This window comes from Carassius carassius, chromosome 26 (assembly GCF_963082965.1).
Source record: "Carassius carassius chromosome 26, fCarCar2.1, whole genome shotgun sequence".
NCBI classification, from domain to species: Eukaryota; Metazoa; Chordata; class Actinopteri; order Cypriniformes; family Cyprinidae; genus Carassius; species Carassius carassius.
In genome coordinates this window covers 22,606,336-22,633,512 of record NC_081780.1, presented here as the reverse complement: position 1 = coordinate 22,633,512, position 27,177 = coordinate 22,606,336, and the positions used below count along the sequence as shown (strand labels likewise).

Here is a 27,177-nt window from a genome sequence, read left to right as displayed (position 1 = left end):
TACTTCCATACATTTTCAGCTTAATTTCCTTATTCTTCTTTTTATTTGTAAAAACCATTACTTTTGATTTTTCCACTGAAAACTTAAATCCCCATTTTAATCCCCAATTTTCAACTTGATCAATTCCTTCCTGCATCTTCTTTAAAATATACTCAACATTTCTACCTTTCTTCCATATAGCACCATCATCTGCGAATAAAGACCTCCCTATATCCCCTGGAAGATTTAAATAAATATCATTAATCATAATGGAGAATAAAGTTGGACTAACCACACTTCCCTGTGGTGTTCCATTTTCTACAACATATTGCTTTGATAAATCTACCCCAATTTTCACCTGTATATTCCTTCTATTTAAGAAATCCATAATCCAATTAAACATTTTCCCTCCAACTCCCATTAAATGTAATTTGATTAAAAGACCCTCTTTCCACAGCATATCGTATGCTTTCTCCACATCAAAGAATACTGCTACTACAGTTTCTTTATTCACTTGTGCCTTCCTTATTTCCTCCTCCAAAATGATCACAGGATCCATTGTATTTCTTCCTTTTCTAAAACCACTTTGACATCTAGCCATTTTATTTCTACTCTCTAAAAGATATATTAGTCTTTCATTTATCATACGTTCCATTATCTTACATATTTGCGATGTTAATGCAATTGGTCTGTAACTACCAGGATTACTTGGATCCTTTCCAGGCTTCCTTATTGGAATAATTATTGCCTCTTTCCAGCTTTGTGGAAGTCTCCCTTCCTCCCACACCTTGTTGTATAAATTTAATAATTTCCCCAAACCCTCTATACTTAAATGTTTTAACATACTGTAGCACACTTCATCTTTCCCTGGAGCCGTTTTCCCTGACCTATCCAGCGCTCTCTGCAACTCTCCCATGCTAAAAGGAGCATCTTGCTCCTCATCCCCATTATCTTTCCTGCATATCACATCCTTATACTGCGCTTTTGTTCTTTCTATTGCTACTCTTCCTTCCTCTGACAAGTTATTAGAACTGTTTATACTAACAAAACGTTTTGCCATCATCTCTACCTTTTCTTTATTTGTTATCGCCTTCTCATTTCCTTCAGTCAGAACTGGATAATTCCATTCTCTTTTATCCCCCCCCATCTTTTTAATCATTCCCCATATTTCACCTATTTGAGTTGTATTTCCTATTGTGTCACAATAAGATTTCCAGAATGTTCTTTTTGTCTGTCTGATTATCCTCCTAACTATTGCCTGTGCTTGTTTATACTGAATCAAATGATCATAATTATGTGTTCTTTTAACTAATCTAAATGCTTTGTTTCTATTTTTCACTGCTTCTTTACATTTTCCATCCCACCATGGCACTACTTTCTTTTTACATCTTCCTTTACTCTTGGGAATGGATTCTGCTGCTGCTGATATTATACCTTGCTTAATTTGATTATCTAATATTTCAACACTAACTTCATCTTTAGTTTGCCTAAACAACCTATCACTTTCCACCTGGAATTTTCCCCAATCAGCTTTCTCAAAAATCCATTTTCCACTTGCTTCCCCAATACTACATACTACCTCTATATTTATTTTACACCACACCGGATAATGATCACTGCCTATTGTGCCATCCTTATGCACTGTCCAATCACATCTTGCTGCAATTTTATTTGAAACTAATGTGAGATCTAATACTGATTCTTTTCCAGTGTTAACATCAGTTCTTGTACCTACACCATTATTTAAGCACACTAAATTCTTCTCATCTATCATTTCTTCTATTATTTGACCATTGTAATCACTTTTTTTACTCCCCCACAAAGTATTATGTCCATTAAAATCCCCACACCATATAATATTATTACAATTTTGTCCCTCTATCTTTTCTAGCTTAGTTTTCTCTAGTCTTTTACAAGGATTATAATAATTACAAATCACCAACTCTCTCTTTCCTGCCCATACTTTCACTACTACATATTCTTGTTCATTTCCCACTCCTAAGATTTTATACGGTATTCCTTGCTTTATAAATGTAACACACCCTCCTCCTCCCCCTCCCTTCTATCTACCCCCACGTTGAAAAAAGACGCCAAAGGTATACTCAGTGCGTCAAAAAAGGGACGCCAGATCCCTTGACCATGCGTCAGACATTTGACGAGTAGAGAGTGAGACTGTGTTGGTCTCGAGGCTTCTCTGTCTGCGGTTTGACTTTACTGAATCAGACAGAGGCGAATAAAACTTATTGATCGTGAGCCCAGGACCAGCGCAAGCTCAAATGCCGCTATAGGCAGAGCACGATCGTGCCGCCCCCCTCACATTCACAATTAAGGATCCTTAATATGCATGTAAACAATTTTTTTTTAAATCTATGAAATTACACTAAAATAAAAACGTGCAAGCATGTTTTCAGAGTTTTACATTTTTTCATTCTGCAAAAAGGTGAAAAGGGTAGCCTACACAATGCAACAGCTAAGTATAAATTCTGTTTTATAGGCTAATAGATAGCCTAGTTTACAGAATAAAACTAAACATGTGCACTCAACTTTTTAGCTCACAAAACTGGAGTTTTCGATTGTTTTCCTGACTGATACACACATTCACACACCTTCATTTCAGAAGCGTGCGCGTCGGGCTTTCGCAGCGGCAAACGCTTTGATTGCGTCCTCGAGTTTAACTTGTACTTCGGAGATCATTTTTATCAGTTTAAGCTTTGAGAAACTGCGTTCTCCATAGCTCACAGTGACAGGGAGAGTGAGAAGCACTCTCAATGCTACAAAAACATTTGGAAAATTGTTTTCCATCCCTTTTTCACAGATGAATTTAAGCGCATCCAGTGGTTTAGATCCAGCAACCAGGCGTCTACCCAAAGCAGTCAGCTCTTCAAACAATTCATGCCCATCAACATCTCGCGAGTCTCCATGAGTCAGGGCCTTTTCCAGTCCTAAGCAATCCTGAAGGCTATTCTATTCTCCTTTTCTTTGAGTGATGCGATTTCATCTAAAAATCCAAATACGCCCATGGTCTCTAAGCAGCGAAAAGCGCTCTTCCACGGAGGCGATTACTCATGACCAGATACATTTATTCGGTTTGACATTTTTGAATATACATTAAAGTATTTTGCATACATATAGACCTACTAATAGGGCGCTGCCGTGCGGGAATTTTTATTCGAAATGTAAAGTTTTTTTTATTTATTTATAGCTTTTATTTTATTTATACCTAATGTGAAACAAACAAATAAATTAATAATTCTCTCTCTCGCCTTCTCTCTCTCTCTCGCCTTCTCTCTCTCCACCCTAGGCGGCTGCCTAGTTCGCCTATAGGCATGCGCCGGCCCTGCATGAGCCCAACATTTAGCAAGGCAGGAAAATTCTGGAAGGAAGACGTATATCATTGAGCTAATGCTGTTAAACAGAGAGAGAGAGAGAGAAACTAGTCTAGGGCTATTCTTAAACTTGGAGCTCATTATATTGAAGTACAAATCCAAATACCAGAAAGTTATACATTTTATGAATAATGAAATGTTATGAAAATTATGCATTTTATTTATTCACATGCTGTATGGTTGAAATAATATTTTAGTTCACAACTTTAAGTTTGGTTGTTGGCAAGAGGGATGTTCAAAAAAAATGCTTTATTGGCTAATGTTTCATAAACCTTCGGTTGTTATGCTCTAAAATGCCATTGTTAATTTCTAAAATGTTATGCCATTATTAATTTCACAGTATTTTTACCACCTAAATGACTAATCTTTAAAGTCACAATTCTATAATGGTCAAAATTACTCAGGCCAATGGTATTTTTTAATGACATTATTTTATTATTATTATAATTATTATTATTATTTGAATAATTGTAGTTTACATAAATAGGTAAAGCAAAACAAATATTCGGATTGTCCCTTATTTTTTCCCTTGTTTTCCTAAAGAATAAACACGTATTTTTTACAAGAACAAACATGATAACATATTAATTAATAAAAAATAATTTAAGCAATTAAAACCTTTTTTTTAAACTTGAATTTAAATACTATTAAACTAACTTTAAATTCTCAAGGAGTTTATAAGTAAAAAAAAGTTCTAAATTAACTTTTGTTAACAATATAATTAGAACTAACAATATAATTAAATTTTTTAAAATGAACAATTCCTGTATAAAATGGGACAGCAACCTTTATATCAGTGGTTCTCAACCTTTTTTCCAGCGGGCCGCACTATGGTCTAAGTGCAAGTCTACACATATAATTTACATATTACGTCAGCAATACAAACCAACCTGATTTATAATATTATAGCCTAACTATTATGATATATAATCTATCACATTCATTGAAATAAACAATTCTACTCCCCATAAATAAAACACCTGATGCTGTCGGGAGCTGACCAATTTTGTGAGATTCAGCTTGAAAGGAATAACACAAAGAAGTTGCGATTGTAATGCCTGTGTTATACTTTCCGCATGAGCAATCCGGACGCAGACACGGCCAGCGCGGACGCAGACTTCATCAATTTATACTTCTGAATGCGCAGGCTGATGGTCCGCTCTGCCCATAATTATTGCACATCTGACTGTCTTTATATTCTTTTACTGACGGATTGCACAGGTTCGAGTAGCAATGAGCTTCTTCACTCTGCCTGCACATGTGCAATTTTGCTTTTGATGCCATACTGATCACGCGCACCTGTCCGCGCGGTCGTCTGCTCATGAGCCTCGGCACACACTCTCCAATGACGATAAGGATTGTTACATAGTGTATGGTGTTTCCATTTATCTGAACTTCTTCAAGTGAGTTGCGGGGCAAAAAAAAAACAAACAAACGAAAATCCAGCACTTCTCCTTGAATACTGATACTGCGACTATTCACAGTTTGCACATGTTCATTCGCTGGCATTTTTTGAATTTCTTTTTTTTCTCCCTTAAAAAACAAATGTGTCCATTCTGATGCGCAATTTTACCTTAAAGGCAATTTACCTAATGGTTGTTGATGACTATTTGAATTGAATTCTGCCAAAGTGCGCGCTTGTATGTGTTCGTTAAATGTGCCAGTGCTCATGTCTGAAAATAATATATGAAGAAAATAAATCACATAAAAACATTAGTATATAGCTTATATTTCATCAGTAGCATAATTTTTTTTAATTGATGTAAATAATAAAATTTTAGAAAATTATTAAAAAAAATGTTTTTTTTATTCAGCATGTGGTTCGGGCCGCATTTGAATTCGTGACGGGCTGCGGGTAGAGAACCACTGCTTTATTTCAAACATTTTTAAATCGTCCACAGCTGAGTTTTGCGGGAGGCTGATCTGCGCCAGATCGCGTGAAGTGAATGTAATGAACAAAGTCATTTTCAGATGCAATGAAAAAAAGAAAAAAAACATGGATAACCTAGATTAGTCCCAGGCTCTGTTCTGAAGTAAAATAATTATAATTACTGTTAACCAAGAGTAACACATTTTAACGGATTAATCGCCTATTTTCATTTGCTGAATGTTTTCTTTATTTTTTTATTTTTTAAACACGCTAAAAATTTAATTAAGTTTGTCAGAGGAAAAAAAATATATGAGTCGTGTATAGGTTTCATTTTAACGGATTAATCACCTATTTTCGTTTGCTGCATGTTTTTTTTTAAACACGCTAAAAAATAAATCAGAATTTGTGAGAGGAAGAAAATAGGCTATAAGAAAATATTTTACAACAAATCCTTTAAATTTAACAAATTTATCAGAACAAAACAATAATTAAAAATATATAATTCTAATGGATAAATATAATTGCAGTATTTAATAATATAGGCTTAGTAATAAAACAAAAAAAAACAAAATAATAATAATTTAAAGCTAAGCATAAGGTAAGGTTTGGCTTTCTCAATCGGGAGAAATCAAACGTTTCCATATTCGTGATGTTGCCCATTTGAAGCTTAACTATTATTCATGAGGTAAATAGGCTGTCTGCGTTTCAGTATCGAGCAAAAAAAATAAATCATAAATAACAATGTCAAAGTGTTCACGCCGAATGTCTGGTGAACGACTGCGGTTTCCAGTGAATATGTGCGAGAGGCACCAGCGCGATCAAACAGCTGAAACAAATAATACTTAATTTTTTTGGTCACACATAAGGCATAATTCAAAAATGCTGGTAGTTTGAAAAATCAAGAATAATAACAGAGTTAATACTAATTATTGCTAAATGCTGGACCGTTCCCATTTCGCTCTGCATATGGAACCTGAAGATTTTTTTAAACCAAGAATGAACCGAAATGAAAATGAAATTAAAACAGTAAATAAATATAGGCCTATATATATATATATATATATATATATATATATATATATATATATATATATATATATATATATATAAGCTTAATGTTTAATAAAAATAGCATATGATCCTTTGTGTTAAGGTCTTCTTTTAATTTTTGTTTAGTAGACTGTAGCCTAAGACTATCCTACATTTTAAAAATTAACAAATTGTAAAAAAAAAAATGTTTTTTTTAAATGTTACAATGTTATATCATAATGTTATTGTTGTTTTACTTCCTTCTTTTATTTCATTTTACAATTACATTCATTTCGCAATCCGTCCCTTTGCGCCACCTGGCGGTAGTTTCGCGAATGATTTTAACACGCGACTGAATTACAGTTACCACCGCGGGCGGCGGTAAGCCCCAGATAGGATGGCCACCTACTGTATTGGCAAAATTTCACCCGTAGTAAGTAAGTCTTGTAACTACAAACGTACTACAACCCTTGGAACAGGAACAAAACCCTTTTGGTGATTTACAGTAATGGTTTTTAAATAATTATTATGTACTGTACGTACAGTAAGGGAGATATTGGCAAAATTTCACCTGTAGTAAGTCAGTCTTGTAAATACAAACGTACTACAACCATTGGAACATGAAAAAACCCTTTTGGTGATTTACAGTAATTGTTTCTAAAAAATTATTATGTACTGCACGTACAGTAAGAGAGAGATATTGGCAGAATTTCACCTGTAGTAAGTAAGTCTTGTAAATAAAAATTTACTACAACCTTTGGAAGATGAAAAAACCCTTTTGGTGATTTACAGTAATTGTTTTTAAAGAATTATTATGTACTGTATGCACAGTAAGGGAGATATTGGCAGAATTTCACCTCTAGTGAGTCAGTCTTGTAAATACAAGCTTACTACAACCTTTGGGACATGAAAAAAACCTTATGGTGAATTACAGTAAATGTTTTCTAAGAATAATTATTTACTGTATGTACAGTAAGGGAGATATTGGCAAAAATTCGCCTGTATTAAGTCAGTTTTGTAAATACAAATTTACTACAACCTTTGTAATATGAAAAAACCTTTTTGGTGATTAACAGTAATTGTTTTTTAAAAATTATTATGTACTGTACATACAGTAAGGGAGATATTAGCAAAATTTCACCTGTAGTAAGTAAGTCTTGTAAATACAAATTTACTACAACCTTTGGAACATGAAAAAACCCTTTTGGTGATTTACAGTAATTGTTTTTAAAGAATTATGTACTGTACGTACAGTAAAGGAGATATTGGCAAAAATTCACCTGTAGTAAGTCAGTCTTGTAAATACAAACGTACTACAACCTTTGGAACAGGAAAAAACCCTTTTGGTGATTTACAGTATTTTTTTTTTAAGAATTATGTACTGTTCATACAGTTAGGGAGATATTGGCAAAATTTCACCCATAGTAAGTAAGTCTTGTAACTACAAACGTACTACAACCTTTGTAACAGGAAAAAAAAGTTTTGGTGATTTACAGTAATTGTTTTTAAGAATAATTATGTACTGTATGTACAGTAATGGTAATATTGGCATAATCTCACCTGTAGTAAGTCAGTCTTGTAACTACAAACATACTACAGCCTTTGGAACATGAAAAAAACCTTTTGTTGAATTACAGTAATTGTTTTCTAAGAATGATTATTTACTGTAAGTACAGTAAGGGAGATATTGGCAAAATCTCACCTGTAGTAAGTGAGTCTTTTAACTACAAATATACTACAACCTTTGGAACATAAAAATAGCCTCATGGTTATTTACAGTAATTGTTTTCTAAGAATAATTATTTACTGTACATACAGTAAGGGAGATATTGGCAAAATTTCACCTGTAGTAAGTGAGTCTTTTAACTACAAATATACTACAACCTTTGGAATATAAAAATAGCCTCATGGTTATTTACAGTAATTGTTTTCTAAGAATAATTATTTACTGTACATACAGTAAGGGAGATATTGGCAAAATTTTACCTGTAGTAAGTCAGTCTTGTAATTACAAATGTCCTACAACCTTTGGAACATTAAAAAAAACTTTTGGTGACTTATAATTTTTTAAAGAAAATAAACTCATGTGTACTGTACATACAGTAAGGGAGATAATGTTAGTAAGGACATATTGGCTAAATATTTTCTGTCAGTTTGCCCACAAGGCATTTACTGTGATGTTGGAAACATAATTTGTATTAATTATTGGACTTCGTTTTGTACTGAGAGGTAAATTGGCAGACGGTCCCTAAAGCAAGCCTAGGCGAATATCCAGCGAATATCAAACCTAAAACTTACTTTACCGCGCTAGAAAAGCTGCATCTGCACTCAAATATGCCAACTGTTAATCTTCACTTATTAGAAGATTATGAATGAAGAATAGCTGTAACTTTCAATATGTAATTGGACAAAATGTATTTAAACATGTTTTCCACCAAGAAAATAACACTGAATACCTATGTTTGTCGGTACATAGCTATGCACTTCTGTCATTTCAGACACAGCATGGGAATAGGACTCTTATCACGATCCCACGATGTGACGTCACAACGCTGCGACGCGTTCCTGCATCTGTTATGATTCGGCTGATGAAAGGTTTGTTTATAAACATTATAAAACTTGCCATTTTTTATTTATTTCTTGAAGTTGTGTTTAATTATAGAATGTATGTATCACTGCAATGCATTGTTTAACGTTATGGGCGTTAATTTGTGTGAATAAAGCGCCACTCGTGAGTAACAGGAAAAGTGCGTCCCATTTTCGCTCCCTATATAGTGAGCCAGTTTGTCATAAATACGATTTCTGCCACTGTCAAGCAGTGCTGAGACAAACTGAGCTTAAAATCCATGTAATTTGAAGCAGTTGTTTAGTGAAATTATATTTTTCAGAATCGCTCGAATCATCGCACGCTGCTCAATACAATGTAAATGAAACGAGAACAACAAACTTGACACCTTTAACAATCAATCCGCGATTTTTTTTTGATGAATGTATAATCCATTATATAATGTGAATCAATGAATATCAAACATATATTATAAACGGCTTAGTAGGCCGTCTGAACCATTTATGGTGTATTTTTTGGCATTTATTGAACCTTTCAATCATTTGTGTTCTTTTATAAATGCAAGTTTTGAGTGTTTTTGTGTAACATTAGTTTTCTTTTTTTGGGGGAGGGGGGGGGGGGTCAAGACCTAATATCTCTTTGACCGATTTCATACTGCATTGAGACACACGTAGTATTAGTTTGGATTTTTTGTCTTTCTGTTAATTATGTAAATCTGAAACAGGACAGAGTGACTCCAGAAGACAGAAGACTCCTGCTGAAGCGACTGAGATCCACGTGACACTATTATAAAGATGGCGTTTATTAAAGAGGAGTGTGAAGACATTAAAATTGAAGAAGCAGTCAGGGTGAAACAAGAAGATACCGAGGAACAAACAGGTTGGTTTTTTTATTCACAAAGCTGTGACTTGATACTTATTAAAATGTCAACATATACTAAAATTACTGGTGTTTTATGGTATATGAATGGCCTAATTAAACCAGAACAATCTACTTCAAAGTTGAAATTCATTTTGATGTCATATCATTCTTCATCTTCTCATGATCATCTTCTAAATCTTCTGACCAATCAAATGCTCTCTAGAATCCGAAGTGCCAGCCTCCTGCACTCAGTGTTGCCAACTTAGCTACTTTGTCTCTAGATCCCCTTAGTGACTTAAAAAAAAAGCAACTAGCAACTTTCTTTTTACAAACCTTATTTAGTGTCTGAGACTGCCGCACGAGCGCGAGACACAATATGACACACTTACATCATGAATATTCTAATTAGTGAATGATGTCATCTAGTGACATTTAGCAACTTTTCATGCAGGGTTTAGCTACTTTCCATTGAAAGAATAGTATAGATGCTGAAGTGCTGGCTGAGATCAGTCACTTGTTCAAAGTGTAGTATTTTCTGCACAGTGAATGCCTTGTAGTGCAGAGTTTAGGTGATGGGGAAAGATTCAGACAGTGTAAGTATGCTTTCAATTGGTGCAAATAAGGTCTGGTTTCACGTGAATGGTGGCAGCGCACATCTGGACTTTGACTCCGGTCCAGAGACGCGATCAAACAGAGCGGATCATATACACAGCCTCAGCATAATAATGACTACTATTTTGTTTTACTAAGAGTTTCATATTGAATCTAGGGGGTAATCTATTAGACCGTTGCTGTCAAATGCAGCTTTACCGATCTCAACGTCCCTTGTATTGAGAATACACTCAATACAATAGAGACTGTGGATGAAAAAAGATTTACATTTGACAAAATAATGAGATTCATCGCGATTCCTTTGATGTATGGATGTTGATATCCATATTATTTTAAAGAGAACCAGGATATTGAGACTTGAATGTCTTAATATAATGTAAATGATGGCTCTCATTTAAATCTGTAGTAGGAAAAACCCATGAAAGATCTCCATTATTTGAAAAATCCACATAGTTCTATACATATTTTAAACTATGGTGTGGGGGATCATTATTTTAATTAGGTATTGCTACATACATATTGCTATTTTTGCCTTCTTCTATGATGAATAGAAAAATCCAAAGATGAGTTTTTAACAGAAATAAAAACTGTTGTTACATTATACTATTCCAATCAAAACACTATACCATTCAAAAGCTTGGAGTCAGTTTGGGGGGGAGGGGGTGTTGAAATGAATACTTTTATTTAGCAAGGATGATTTAAAATTGATCATTAAGCCATGATAAAGACATTTTATAATGTTACAAAAGATTTCCATTTCAGATAAAAGCTGTTCTTCTGAACTTTCTATTCGAATCTGTAACTGAAACCTGAAAAAATTCTACTTCGCTGTTTAAGCAGTCAATTATAATATTACAATGGTTTCTAAAGGATCGTATGACTGAAGTAATGATGCTAAAGATTCCGCTTTGAAATCACATGAATAAAATAAAAAATAATTGGTAAAATAAAATGGCGGTTGTTTAAGAATTAAAAATAATCGGATTTTAGAGTTTAACAATGAACACATTGCAATAAATGCTTGATGGCCCACATAAATGAGCAAAAATGCTTTACGTCTTGAAATAATTTGCCATGCCTCATCTAATTCGTTTTTGTTTGTTAATAAAAGTTTTCGAAGATCGTTTGTCATTGAATCTTACTGTTTTATTGTTGTTGTTCATTTTAATTAAAAAGAACAATGAATCCATCTTTGAATAACAATGAATCCAACCAGTTTTGTTTCCTTATAGCTATAAACTATGATAAAAGTTCATCAGCATGCATTGATTAATAGCATGTTGTAGCAAAAAAAAGAATTTTGCTCTTGCTACCAACTCAGAAAGTTTGACCAGTGGGAAGAATGAGTCTGTAGCCCTGAATTGCCCAGCTCCCTGTCAGTGATCGAGCACCCACGTTCAACATTTTCTGGCTTTGCCCCTGGTACATTGATGTATTTAACTCTATACCCAGTCCCCAAGTAAGTTAGGTAATTAAAAAAACTAGCAAAATGAGTTGTGCGGTGTCCCCACCACTTTTAAAAGCAAAGTTATGCCACTTCCCATTGGATCTATTGCTTTGGTTTAAAAGCAACATAGTGCCGAATTTTTTGCAAAAGTACAAATTTGGATGAGACCAAGACCTTCTTAAAGGGTCATGAAACCCCAGACTACTTTGTCAGAGATTTTAGCAGAGGTGTCTGATCTGTTAATTATTGGAGAAAATGACCTATTTTCATCTTCTGGGTTTAAAATGTACATTGTGTTGACATCACAATTTGTGACGTGGCAATTGACTATAGTACATTGATGACGCCTCGGTGTCTATTAAATTATTCATGAGACTGCGTGTTCTTATCCTATGAGAAGATGCTTCACTTAATTATTCACAACGGCATGTGCTAATTAGCTATGACAGACCTTTCAGACTGTAAGATGACATCGCACACATTAACTGAGAGAAACACTCTTGGGTCGAAGAAGACTGTTTGTTTTTGCTTTGTAAAAAGAGTTTGGCACACACGCGATTAATTCACTTGGTGAGCATTTTTACAGCTCTGTGACAAAACTTGTCAAAATGCTTATATTAACGCTGCAGAATAAGCCTTAAAAGTTATCAGAGGTTCAACAGCATGATCATATATGTTTGATGGCTGCAAATGGCTGTGCATTTATTTGTATTTTTAACTTGATGCGAGTGAAATAAAACTGTCTGAAACGGAAGTTATCTGTGTTGTGAAAGTGAAAGTCGTGACATTTCTAACCCATACTCAGAATTGGTGCTCTGCATTTAACCCATCCAAGTGCACAGCCGGCAACCTTCTGGTAACTAGTCAAGGTCTCTAACCATTAGGCCACAGCTGCCCTTAAAAAATAGATAAATTCACCAGATGTGTGCCCCAGCTGTGTTGCCTAATGGTCTGTCTCCTCTCTTCCCCCTCCGCTCCGTGGTGCACAATGGTGCTTTTTTGCATTTATTTGTTTGACGCGAATTTGCATCTGCTGTCCGAGTTGAAAATTTTTAACTTTGCCGTCAAGTTTATGAGCTTCTGAATGTTACTTTTTGCACAGCGCGGTCTCAGATCTCTGTGTGCAAGTGGTGTGTGTGCGTGTGCACGCACGCGCATCAATTAAAGCAGTGCATTAGCAGTGATTAAACTGAACTGTTTTAATGCATTGGCGTTGTCACACACACACACATATGGCACACTGTATCTGTTATTCTCTCTTTTTCTGAAAGTAAAAAAAAACTATGGATTAAAAAATATTCAGAAGCTATTTGCATCCTCAAAAAATGTTTGCTTTTTTTTAAATACATTTTTTATCGTATCATTTAGAAATGTGTATGTACCGTTTAAATACAGAATTTATTAAAACCCGCTGGGCACAGTGGTTAACCAAAAACGTAAGCAATTACCACCCCCCATATTGAAAACGTACCGAACCATGACACCACTGTGTCATAGCGAACTGAACCGTGAATTTTGTGAACTTATACACCCCTGATTAGAAGCTAACATAAGCAGTAGCATTCACAAATAAAAGCATATCTAAATACAATAACAAACCAAAAAAATATACGATTCTGAAAACACCCTGTAAGAGTTGTGCTTGCACAGGTTTTGCACAATCCTTATCACTAATATTCTCTGGGTCTCGGTCAAGCTCAAATTGATAAGTATTGATGATGCCATTGTATACAATACAACCAGAGCACATGACACTGAGGTGAGGGGTGTGACATTTCTGGACGTGCAGCATGCGGTTTAGCGAATCACAAAACACTGGGCCAGCTAACCAATCTGAGCCCATTTTCTGGAAAACCAGGAAATCAACAGAGCATTCATGAGCGAAGGGAAATGCTGCGTTCAGTTCCTCCTGGGAAGTTTGTACTTACGAGTTGACAAATTCATAATTACGACATCGGTTGTGTTCAAGTCAGTTTAGTCGATGGCGATGTAATTTCTTTTAATAAATTACAAGAAAATACAACAAGGTTTGTTAACTCTCCTTATAGAAAATGAAAAGCAAGGAAATTGCATCAGGTGTGGTTTGCGTTTTTTTTATTTGTATTAAATAATTTATGAAGCCACTTTAATCTGTATCGCATAAAAACTTAACAACATTATTATCAACAACAGACGTTGTATCCATCGATCCATTGATTCTGTCATGTTTCTCATTGGCGCCCCCAACTCGGAAACTCGGAGCTTAAAGAAAATTCAGAGTTTCCCACTCGTAATAACAACTTTGTGGCAGCGTTCATGTGCGTTTAACTCATAAATACGATGTATCCAGCATGACTTGAACGCACCAATAGTGCAGTTGAGAATAATGGTAAATTATGTTCGTTTTTTTTTTTTTTTACTAAGCATGTTAGACTGCACCACATAAACACAATTAAGCCTAGAAAAATAGCAGTCAACCACCCCTTTAAGTCATAAGTACAAGAAAAAAAGTCGAAACGTATTACTAGGTCGAAATTTTGAGTAGGAAAAAGATTAAATGATGAATTCATATTTATGACTTAACGACTTTATATGTTGGTTTGACATGACAAGCCAGTGCTTTAATGAATTGTTAAGAGTAGTCCTATGTGGGACATTCTAAAATGAATTGGCTTAAAAAAACAGTTTGGAGGAGCAAGTGCAGATACACCCCATATTAATGAAGCATACTATTTACAAACAAGCAGAATATACCCCAGAATATAACATGCTTAATGACTTTTATTTGTCTCTTTTCACCTTAGATCTGATGCCACTGAAAGAGGAGTATAATTTATCGAATGAAATGGAAGAGAAAAATCAGTTTGAGAAGCATCAGGATTCTATACCTGGAGAAAAATGTTCCTCACAGACTGAAAAGAAACCTCGAAAGTTACGGGCTCTGCCTCCATTAATCTGCTTTCATTGTGGAAAGTATTTCAATCAACATGGAAACCTTACAGTCCATCTGAGAGTTCATTCTGGAGAGAAGCCTTTCACCTGCCAAGAGTGTGGAAAGTGTTTTACTCAAAAAGCACACCTTAAAGTGCATATGGGGATTCACACTGGAGAAAGCTCTTCCCCATGCCTGGAGTGTGGAAAAATATTTAGAAATAGAGGAAACCTTAAAGAACACATGAGAATTCACACTGGAGAGAAGCCTTACACATGTCCTCAGTGTGGAAAGAGTTTTAACCGAAAAGGAAAGCTTAGCGATCACGTAAGAATTCACACTGGAGTGAAGCCTTACATTTGCCAACAGTGTGGAAAAAGTTTCAATAAATCTATTACCTTAAAAATTCACATGAGAATTCACACTGGAGAGAGCTCTTTTAACTGCCAACAGTGTGGAAAACATTTTGAACAACAAGGAAACCTTAAAAACCACATGATAATTCACACTGGAGAGAAGCCATTTGTGTGTGATCAGTGTGGAAAGAGTTTCAACCGAAAAGGAAATCTAAAAGTTCACATGAGTGTTCACAGCGGAGGGAGTCCTTTCACCTGTCAACAGTGTGGAAAAACTTTTACTCAAAAAGGAAACCTTAAAGTCCACATGAGAGTTCACACTGGAGAGCAGCCTTTTATATGCCTTCAGTGTGGAAAGAGTTTTCAAAGTAAGAGAAACCTTAAATCCCACATGAGAATTCACACTGGAGAGAAGCCATTCACATGTGATCAGTGTGGAAAGAGTTTCAGATATAAATCTACCCTTAATCACCACATGAGAATTCACTCAACAGAAAAATTAATTAAATGTCATAAGTATCGAAGGGGTTTTAAGAGACAGGAATCAGCTAAAGAATCATGAGAAAAATTCACATTAGACCAAAGCCTTTCATTTGGCCTTAGTGTGGGATAAGATTCAAACTTAAAGCAAACATTACCATTCAAATGAGACCTCACACTGTACAGTGGACTTATCAGTCAGACTTCATGTCATTTCCTGACTTGTTCTGGAATTAAATTGTACTGTTTCTCATTGAGGTTTAAAGGTTTATGAAATGCATAGAAGACCATATTCATCACTCACAGATACACCTGAAATGTCATTGTGAAAATTCCCAATACAAATATAAACAATTTGATATTAAACTAAATCTGACTTTGAATATTATCGACTTGATTGCACAGACACTATTGGAAGAGAACAGAACTGAGCTGGATTATCACTAAATCAACAATGAACTGACCGTAAATGAAAAATTCACTGTTTACTATTGTATTCTTTTTGAAGTTGCTTTATAGCAGAATGAAAAAAAAATGCTGGCGTCATTGAAGCTTTTTTTTCTTTTCTGTTGAACACTGTAAATCTGTGTAGGGAATTTTAGCTCTTTTACAGGGGGATCGAATCTAAAGATTCTAATTAGTTTGATTAAACCGATTCTAAATTTGATTAGCTTATACTTTGTCAACAGTCTGTCCAGCGAACATTAAAATCAGTATATCTTAAAAATTATATGTGTGGGGCAGCTGTGGCTTAATGGTTACAGTTGGACTTGTAACCCGGTCGCAGGTTCGTGTCTTGTGCTGGCAGGAGTTGTCGTGGGAGGGAGTGAATGAACAGTGCTCTCTTCCACACTCGGCACCCATGGATGAAGTGCCCTTGAGCAAAGCACTGAACCCCCAGTTGTTCCCCGGGTGCTGGATATATCTGCCCACTGCTCCAGGTGTGTGTTCACTACTCACTGCTGTGTTTGTGCACTTGGATGGGTTAAATGCAGAGCACCAATTCCGAGTATGGGTTAACATACTTGGCAAATGTCACAACTTTCGCTTTAATTTATAAGCTACGAGCTAGGTAGCAAAGGATCTAGTATTTAGTTATTTAGAAAAAGCAAGATCACAGAATTTGTTCAGACATTGGTGTTTTGGCCGAGCTGAGTTGGTCCATCCCACGATCTTCCAATCGACTTGTTGCAAGGCGGAGTGTGCATACTTTAACATGATGCTTCAATTTATCACATGGCTGGGATTATTTGCAGGTTTTGTTTAATAACTAAAAACTATAAAGTGTGATAGAACACACGCCGGTCAAAATACCACCTTTTCATTCATTTCAAAGTCTTGCAAATATTGCGACTATTCGTTCAACACCAAACTTACCAAATCTTACATGCATACAGGTGCATCTCAGTAAATTAGAAAAGTTAGTTTATTTCAGTAATTCAACTCAAATTTTGAAACTCATGTATTAAATTTAATGCACACAGACTTTTGTCTTTTGTTCTTTTAATTGTGATGATTGTGGCTCACATTTAACAAAAACCCACCAATTCATATTTAAAATATCTCAACAAATTAGAATATGGTGACATGCCAATCAGCTTATCAATTAAAAACACCTGCAAAGGTTTCCTGAGCCTTCAAAATGTTTTTTTTTTAGTTTGGTTCACTAGGTTACACAACCACGGGGAAGACTGCTGATCTGACAGTTGTCCAGAAGACAATTATTGAATCCCCCCCACAAGGAGGGTAAGCCACAAACATACATTACCAGAGAAGCTGGCTGTTCACAGAGTGCTGTATCCAAGCATGTTAACAAAGTTGAGTGGAAGGAAAAAGTGTGGAAGATAAAGATGCACAACCAACGGAGAGAACCGCAGCCTTGTGAGGATTGTCAAGCAAAGTCGATTCAAGAATATGAGTGAACTTCACAAGGAATGGACTGAGGCTGGGGTCAAGGCTTCAAGAGCCACCACACTCAGATGTGTCAATGAATTTTGCTGAACCACAGATAGCGTCAGAGGCGTCTTACCTGGGCTAAGGAGAAGAAGAACTCTGGCCCGTTTCACTAAGGAGGTTCAACCAACTCTGTTTAAACTTGAACTCTGAGTTGACTTACCCTGAGATGGGAAACTCTGCGTTTTTGTTTACAGAACAGCTGAAATGAGTTGGTTTAATCAACTCTAAATTGACTGACTCTGAGTTAAGCGCATGCACCACAACTATAAAAAGCCATTATCAATGGAGATTCACCATGGCAACAGCTCCCGCCAAAAAGCCGTCTGCATACTTCAGACACGATACAAATGTAATTCTTCTCAGTGTTATAATATCACAGGTGAAAATTGTCAGAACGTTAGATTAATGAACTAATAGCTAATCATTTTATAGTATTTCATGGGCAAAAAAATACATATAAAATAATAATATTTATAATAATATTTTAAGTGCATTTTTCTTATTTTACACATGATCTGCCAATAGAGTAAGAAAAATACGGCAGTGGCTATTTACACTTAAGTGGAATTAACATGCTTTCTTAGCGATAGATCCTATTTACAGTAGGCTAAGTGCAAGTAGCTATAGATGCTATTTACAGAAAAAATGTACAGTGAAAATCGTGATATATTCTATTTACCATGTAAAAGTAGCAGTTGTTTGCAACAGGCTAAGTGTAAATAATAATTAGATGCTAGTTATACTTTATACTGGCAGATACATTTGCACCTCAGTATTGTTTTACATTAACAGGATGCAATAATAACAGATTGTAAATGATTATATTTATTACAATTATAAATAGTTGTATCATTATTAAACACTTGTTAGGCACTTCCACTTTTAGAACATTTTGTTCATTTTTATTGAAAATAAATTCTAATGTGACATGTGATGGGAAAAGAACGAGCTCGGCAAAAGCCGGTCTCTAACCCAATCAATCGTGTTACAAGCTAGTTTTCCGTGTCCAAAACATTACAGCCTACACCATTGAAGCCATTATTCACATGTGTCGCATTTAACCTTATGTGTCAATGGGGAACGGAGCTACAATAGATTTGCACTTCGTAATGGACACTCAGAATAATCTTGTTTTCCATTTGCATTAAGATAATTTTTATGACCACACTGGCATATAATTTTACTTAAGTAAAATGCACTTAATTTAGACCCCCCCCCCCCACAGGAAAGTCTAAAACTAGAAAATCAATCTTTATTTTATTTTATTTTTTTATATTTGTACTTGGGGAAAGAAAAGAAGAAAAAAAAACACTTAGTAAGAAAAGCATTTTTCCAGCGTGCATCAATTAAAGGGTTAGTTCACCCAGATAGCAAATTTATGTAATTAATAACTTACCCTCATATTGTTTCAAACCCGTAAAACCTCACAGAACACAGTTTAAGATATTTTAGATTTAGTCCGAGAGCTTTCTGTCCCTCCATTGAAGCTGTGTGTACGGTATACTGTCCATTTCCAGAAAGGTAAGAAAAACATCATCAAAGTAGTCCATGTGTCAACAGAGGGTCAGTTAGAATTTTTTGAAGCATCGAAAATACATTTTGGTCCAAAAATAGCAAAAACGACGACTTTATTCAGGATTGTCTTCTCTTCCGTGTCTGTTGTGAGAGAGTTCAAAACAAAGCAGTCTGGATATCCGGTTTGCGAACGAATCATTCAGTTCACCAAATCGAACTGAATCGTTTTAAACTGTTCGCATCTCTAATACGCATTAATCCACAATGACTTAAGCTGTTAACTTTTTTAATGTGGCTGACACTCCCTCTGAGTTCAAACAAACCAATATCCCAGAGTAATGCATGCACTCAAACAGTACACTGACTGAACTGCTGTGAAGAGAGAACTAAAGATGAACACCGAGCCGAGCCAGATAACGAACAATAGACTGACTCGTTCACGAGTCAAGAACCGGTTGCACCGGTTTTCGGATCACCAGTAGTTCTTTCGGACAGTTCGATTCAATAAACAGGTTGAAGAAAACGGTTCACCGGTTCTTTTGCGCTCGACATAATGGTGTCATTTGCGATGATTGCCCTTGATTCAAGCCTTCGGTTTACCCGCGCTCATAACATTAGCACAGAATCAGTTCAGAATCAATCACCAAAAGAATCAGTTAGGTTCAGACGCTCTGTGTGTCGGTCTGCTTCACGCTGAATCACACATGCGCAGTATCATCAGCTACTCGGTTCTCGAATCGGACGCGTCTGACAGAAACGGTTCTTGACTCGTGAATGAGTCAATGTTTTGTTCGTTATCTGGCTCGTCTGAATGTTCATCACGCATCGCTGGATCACGAAGGAAGCAAGCGCCGTCTGATAGGCATCTCAGCGGGACGAGCCACTTCTGAAGCTGCTGGCCTTCGCCGCCTTCCACTGCCGTTCCTGCTGCGCTCTCCGGCGCACATATCCTTTCAATTCTGTTATATCCAACTGTTCTTTATGCGTGTGTGTGTGTTCGCCCTGCAACACACACTCGTAAAAGAGCTTGCGTCTTTTTTAAGATGCCTTCCTGCAGCTCGTCAGAGCCCCGCTCAGTGAGGGAGACCGGTACATCATCGGTGTCTCCTGCCTGGGTGAAGATCATGCAGTGCTCGCGCTCGCTGACGGCGGATGCCCTCACTGCGAGCTGTTGCCATGAGGACTCGCTTGGCCTTTTCTCTGAGCCTGCATTCTCCGCTGCGCTGAGGCGCCGTAAAAGCGCCGCTTCCAGCGGATTCCGGAACTGTCTTCAGCTCAACCGAGCTCGCCGGTTCGCCCTAGAGGACACGCGCTCTCTGCTAGCTTCGGGCAGTGAGGGCTGGGCGAGCTCCGAGGATCTCGCGCCTTCTGCTCAGAAGCCCAGCAAACGAGCTGACATCGAGAAGGAGCCGAGGCGATTGCTCACGCTGGCCGCGACGAGTCTCGGCCTCGAGTGGTCTGCACCAGCGCCCCCCCCTCTTGTTCCCGGCTGGAAGGTAGTTTCCTTTCGGATGAGCGTACTTCTCAAAGCCCGCCTCATTTCTTCCTGAGCTTCACGAAGAGGTGGCAAAGGCTTGGAACGCTCCATATTCAGCGCGAACTCGTTCGTCTGTCTCACTAACATTCTCCACACTGGATGATGCTAAAAACAGGAACTACCAGTCACTTCCGCCGGTGGAACAGGCGATAGTGACGCACCTTTGTCAGCCCTCTGCTGGACGGCGGACGAAAGTGGTGTTGCCATCTAAAGCCTGCTGCATGACGTCACCTCTGCTCGCGCAAATCTTTTCTGTTGCTGAGCAGGCTGTATCTGCACTACACACGATGGCTGCTTCATCGAAGCACCGGTGTACGAGTTCCGCTGTGGCCGAGCTCTCACCCAAGCGCGCCGTTGTTTCAGTTCCAGGAATTGTGACTGTCTCAGCATTTTCTGCAACGCGCAAGCCTGCACAGTTGCCCGCTTGCCTGCACACAAAAGCCGTTATCACAACAGCTTCAGCAACGCAGCTCGAAACCCCAGTTCTCGCTCTACCGGTCAGCGCTTCCAGGGGTTTCGGATTGGGTGCTAGGCATTATAAGGAGAGGCTACTCGCTACAGTTTTTTCGACGCCCTCCGTGCTTTTTAGCGCGCGTCGAAACCGCGGTCAAAACAGAAGTAGCACACATACTTCAAATACAGATAGCGTCAAGTCACAGGCGATATTTGAGATTCGCCTTCGAGGGCCAGGCATACCAGTTTACAGTCCTGCCATTCGGCTTGGCCGTAGCTCCTCGTACGTTTACGAGGTGCATGGACGCAGCGCTCGCTCCTCTCAGAATCAGAGGCATGCGAGTGCTGAACTATTTGGACGACTGGCTGATTCTGGCTCAATCACGAGCGGAGCACGAGCGGAGCCGTTTTACTCGATCACCTCGAGAAACTCGGTCTCAATGTCAACTGGACGAAGAGTTCGCTGAACCCCAGACAGACGATACTGTTTTTGGGTTTAGCTCTGGACTCACGTTCCATGATGGCATGGCTGTCACCACAGCGCGCGTTGGGCATTCAGCGCGCGGCGAGTTCTCTCCTCTGCGGCGCGACCGTTTCGCTCAGAGAATGTCAGAGGATGCTGGGTCTCATGGCCTCAGCATCTCCGGTTCTGCAGTTGGGCCTGCTCCGCAAGCGCCCCCTGCAGTTCTGGCTGAAAGCGCGGGTATCTGGTCGACTGCGTCTCAAGGTCAATCAGGGCTGCGTTACAGCCCTGAAACCCTGGACAGCAAACGACTGGTACCAATCAGGTGTAAACCTGGGGACTTCCTCGAAAGTGAAGATGGTGTCGACGGACGCCTCCACTTCGGGATGGGGAGCGCTGCTCGAGGGCAGACCGTCCTTTGGCCTGTGGTCAGAACTGGAAAAGCTCCAACATATCAACTGTCTGGAAATGCTGGCAGTGGAGAACGCGCTGACGCGCTTTTGTCCCCGAATCAAGGGCCGCCACTTCTTAGTCCGTTCGGACAACATGTCTGTGGTGTCCTACATAAATCGCCAGGGCGGTCTCGGGTCCCGAAACCTGTACAGGCTGACGGAACGCCTCCTGGTTTGGGCTCAGCGCAACTTGCGCTCGCTGAGGGCAGTTCATGTGCCTGGGCTACAGAATCTGGGTCCAGTCAGGCTGTCCAGAAACAACATTCCCACGGGCGAATGGTCTCTACACCCGCAAACAGTCCGGCTGTTGTGGGAGAGATTTGGCAGGGCGGAGGTGGACCTCTTCGCGTCCCATGAAAACGCTCACTGCCCCGTGTTCTTTTCCAAGAACGAAAGCGCGTTGTCACGGAGATGGCCGTGCTGCCCGCTTTATGCTTTCCCTCCCATCTCCCTCCTTCCGCAGGTGATAGAACGGGTGAGAGAAACGAGATGTTCAATACTGCTTGTAGCACCCTTTTGGAAGAACCAACCATGGTTCCCAGATTTGATGCGGTTAGCAGACATCGCCCCGTGGCCAGTGCCGTTGAGGAGGGACCTCCTCTCGCAGGCCAGGGGCTCGATTTGGCACCCTCAACCGGAGTTGTGGTCCCTCCATGTGTGGGCGCTCAACGGTTACCCGCTGATCTCTCAGTGGGAGTGCTAAATACCAATGCGGTTTTGGAGGCCATGAAGGGTCCCCCTTTTGAGACTATCCAATCGATTAGCCTCCGGCATCTGTCGTTCAAGACGGTATTCTTGTTGGCTCTCGCTTCAGTGAAGCGTGTGGGTGACCTGCACGCGCTCTCGGTGAGCCAGTCGTGCTTGGAGTTTGGGCCTATTGACTCAAGGGTCATACTCAAACCTAGGCACGGTTATGTGCCAAAGTCCCTCAACACGCCGTTTCGGGCTCAGGTTATTGCCCTGTCTGCCCTGTCGGTGTCAGGAGAGAATGGAGACTCGAGTCTTCTTTGCCCTGTTAGGGTTTTAAGAGCTTATGTGTCTCGCTCCACTGTCTTTCGACAGACTGAGCAGCTGTTTGTCTCGTTCAGTGGATGTTCCAAGGGTTTCGAGACAGACTATCCAGATGGATAGTTGACGCCATAGCATTAGCTTACGCTTCCAGGGGCCTTTAGTGCCCACTGAGCATCAGAGCACACTCCACGAGGGGCGTCGCCTCGTCGTGGGCGTGGTCTACTGGGATCTCCTTGCAGGATATATGTATGGCGGCAAGTTGGGCCTCGCCGTCTACATTTATCAGGTTCTATAACCTGGAAGTTCCCGCCTTGCAAGCAAGGCTGCTGTCGGTATAGCCGAATCAGGGCCCTGATGGGAATTCTGAGTTCGTGAGCGTTATGCGCTGCCGACTGTTATATGGGCAGTATTGCTTAAGACCCGCATTGCCACATTGGTCAGGCCTTGCCTCGACTGTGTGATGTTGTATTGCCGCATCTACGGGTGCTGCTAGATATGGGACGGAGGGCTCCCCCCCTCTCCTGTCCTGGACTCTCTGTGAGTCCCTCGGGTGACTGTGCACTGTAAATCCTGGGCGTTGCTTCAGGTTTATTGGTGTGTGATCCCTGCGCGCACGGCGTTTTACATGGGGTCCCGTAGCGTCTTAGCTAAGACGCAGTACGAGAGAACTCTCGTAAGAGAACGTACTCGGTTACTAACGTAACCTTGGTTCTCTCTAGAAGAGGGTTGGGCCACACCCATTTCGGCGGGAAGTGGCGTGAAGGGCGCGAAGCGCCCTTATTTGTCTGATATTGCATCAGCCTGCGCTCGATAGGCTGTGCACTTGCCGCAGAGCAGCCAATGAGCGAGCGAGCCGTCTCGCCTATGGCTGTGTACTGCTGCAAATGCGCTTTACAAAAATTCAAAAATAAGGATAATTTTTTGCTTCAGTATTTCGTGAAAAGAGACTTTTCCCGTAGCGTCTTAGCTAGGACGCAGTACTCGTTCCCTCTTCTAGAGAGAACCGAGGTTACGTTAGTAACCGAGTACGTTCTCTCTTCACAGCAGTTCAGTCAGTGTACTGTTTGAGTACATGAATTACTCCAGGATATTGGTTTGTTTGAACTCAGAGGGAGTGTCAGCCACATTAAAAAAGTTAACAGCTTAAGTCATTTGTAGATTAATGTGTATTAGAGATGCGAACCGTTTAAAACGATTCAGTTCGATTTGGTGAACTGAATGATTCATTCGCGAACCGGATATCCAGACTGCTTTATTTTGAACTCTCTCTCACATCAGACACGGAAGAGAAGACAATGCTGAATAAAGTCGTCGTTTTTGCTATTTTTGGACCAAAATGTATTTTCGATGCTTCAAAAAATTCTAACTGACCCTCTGATGTCACATGGACTACTTTGATGATGATTTTCTTACCTTTCTGGACATGGACAGTATACCATACACACAGCTTCAATGGAGGGACTGAGAGCTCTCGGACTAAATCTAAAATATCTTAAACTCTGTTCCAAAGATAAACGGAGGTCTTACGAGAAACAACATGAGGGTAAGTTAATAATTACATAAATTTGCTATCTGGGTGAACTAACCCTTTAAGTGTTTAAAAAGGGCAGGAGAGTGAAAGAAACTTTGGGTTTACTGGAGAAAACCTGCTCTTGACCAGGTTAGGTTCATAGAGTAAGTTACCATGGTAAAGTATAAGTTAGCTCTCTTTCAGTAACGGGCTTGACTTACCCAGCTTTCTCGGGTTTGATAAACCTCCCATTCTGAAACAGAAAACCTAGAGTTTCCCTCATTTCAGGGTTAACATACTCAGAGTTTTCACTTAGCCTCCTTTGTGAAACAGGCCCCTGGATTGTTGCCCAGTGGTCCAAAGTCCTCTTTTCAGATGAGAGGTTTTGTATTTAATTTGGAAACCGAGGTCCTAGAGTCTGGAGGAAGGGTGGAGAAGTCTTACGGGTTTGGAACAACATAAAGGTCATTTTTGGGCGAACTAAACGGTATTATCTATGGGGCTGTGTGGACCTTTTACCCCGTGTGGGGTAAAAGGCCCCTCTTGCCACCTCATACATTTATAGGATTTTTAAACAAAACAAATAACTTGAATTAATTATTTTTACACTAAATCAGTTGCAGGATAGTCTGCACATGACATGATATTTTATTCGGACCCAGAAGGTGAGATGAACATCAAGGAGCGCTATGCACACTCATGAAGTGTGTGTATCATTCATACTCGAAGACGGAGGGCGCTCTCGCGCAGAAAGTCGTACCAGGAAATTCCTAATATGGGCAACCGCATCCAGTTATTGCTGTATGAAAACAGTTGTTTAGACAGAAAAACATACACTTTTGGAAACATGAACACATTAAACATACCATTGCGACAATATATGTTTTTTCGAGTCATCTCCAGCAGGTGATAAATAAAGTATACGAACAATGCAGTGCTAATTGTATTTATTACAGTATAGAATCTATTCTGCCTTATTATTATGTGATGAAAAAACGTGTTTTTAGTATATAAATAAATCATTATTATTTGTTGTTGTCCAGCAGTTACATATTTCTATGGCAATTAAAAGCTAGACATTAGAGAAAATAAGTTTTTGAACAGTAAACTAGTTCTTTTTTTTTTTTTTTTTTTTTAGAAGTCTATTCTGTTCACCAGGCCTGCATTTTGAATATATTTCAAAATGTAATTTATTGAGATTTTAAAGCAGAATTTTTAGCATCAGTACTCCAGTCACACGATCCTTCAGAAATAATTCTGATATTCTGATTTGCTGCTAAAAAACACTTATGATAATGTTGAAAACAGCGGAGTAGAATTACATTTTACAATAAATTCAAATAGAAAACAGTTATTTTAAATAGCAAAAATATTTCACAATTGCTTTTGCTGTACTTTAGATCAAATAAATGCATTGTTTCTCACTTCATTATCACGCTTTTTTTTCATGCATGTTCTTAGGAAATTTTGTAGTTCAGGCATTTGCCGAAGGAAAAGCTGTTTGTGGTTTCCTTGCATGTTCAATGTCTAAAAATCTTTGACAGTTGGGCTACTGCGCTCAAATAGGCAACGATTGTCTCATTTAGTGGCATTTCCCGGTTTGGAAAACCTGCCAATTCCTTTGCAGTGAGATTTTGTGGTAACTCTACATCTGTGATTGAAATACTGTCTGCATCTTCCACGGCATGTGGTCCATTTCATTCAACACAATAGTCCTTACAAAATACCAGGGCAGATGCTTTTAAATTATACATCTACCAAAACATCCAGTATGTTACAAGCATTTACTATAAATATTTTAAATTGATTAAAATACATGTATTATAAATTACTTAGTTAATACATATTTATTAATAATGATAAATTATTAATTCCCTTTGAGCTAAATTTACCAGTTTGTCTTGATTTTTTTCAATGGCAGTATTTTGAGAAGGTAAATGAGGTGACCAGGGGCCTGTGAAGCTGGTTTAGCTGGCTAGCCAGTTAAGTTTCAGTTGAGTTTGCTCCAATACTGTATGCACCAAGGGTCTGATAGTATTACAATTTAAATTCTCTGTATGAATGTGCTGTATTTGCTGCTTTATTGACAATAAAGCAGACTTTGACTTTTTGAATTTTACTTCATGGTTAGATAAATGTAAATGTGTTTAAATTCTTGAATCACAGTTTCAAGGTATGTGATTGGCTGTTCATTACTGATGTCACTCTTTTATGTGTATGTGGTCCATTAACTCAGGATCAAGCCTGAGTTGACAGAGAAAGTTGATGATCAGCTTCATGGTACCAACAAAGTTGGATTGAACTGGTTTGGTTTTGTCAACTCAAAACTAATCCTGTAACCCAGAGTTTGTTCAGCCACCATTATGGTACAGGCCCCAGATCTGTCTTCCCATTTCAGTGATTCTAAGCAAATTCCACAAAAACAAATAAAATAACAAGATTAATCTAATAAGCAAGTGTTACATGCATGTTCTTGGGCCCATTTCAATAAGGAGGTTCGACCAACTCTGAGTTTAAACTCAAACTCTGCTTTGACTTACTCTGAGATTAGAAACTGAGTTTTTGGTTTAGAACAGCTGAACTGAGTTAGTTCAGTCGACTCTTAGTAGTTTGCCTCTGAGTTTAGCGCGTGTACCACGACTATGAGAAGTCATAATCAATGGAGGTGTGAAATTATGATTCACCTAGTAACACCTGGTTACAGCACTGACAAAAAGATGTCTGCATACTTCTGAGTCAATAAATAACTTTAATTCCTTCTGACTGTTTTAAATCAGAGGTGA

The 27,177-nt window shown here is 38.6% G+C and overlaps 2 protein-coding genes across 2 annotated transcripts; one reads left to right on the top strand and one right to left on the bottom strand.

Annotated features, from left to right (window-relative positions):
• LOC132106083 (gastrula zinc finger protein XlCGF49.1-like) overlaps positions 1-27,177 on the bottom strand; it is a 473,864-nt gene that overhangs the window by 71,383 nt on the left and 375,304 nt on the right.
• LOC132106089 (gastrula zinc finger protein XlCGF8.2DB-like) lies at positions 8,752-15,872 on the top strand. 2 transcript variants are annotated; one of them, XM_059511717.1, is made up of 3 exons: positions 8,752-8,863; positions 9,560-9,709; positions 14,534-15,872. In XM_059511717.1, exons 2-3 carry the CDS (start codon positions 9,625-9,627, stop codon positions 15,577-15,579), a joined length of 1,131 nt encoding a protein of 376 aa, XP_059367700.1. In that variant the 5' UTR covers positions 8,752-8,863; positions 9,560-9,624; the 3' UTR covers positions 15,580-15,872. The 2 variants fall into 2 exon arrangements, with proteins under 2 accessions (XP_059367700.1, XP_059367701.1); XM_059511718.1 differs by lacking the exon at positions 8,752-8,863 and having other exon boundaries at positions 9,513-9,709.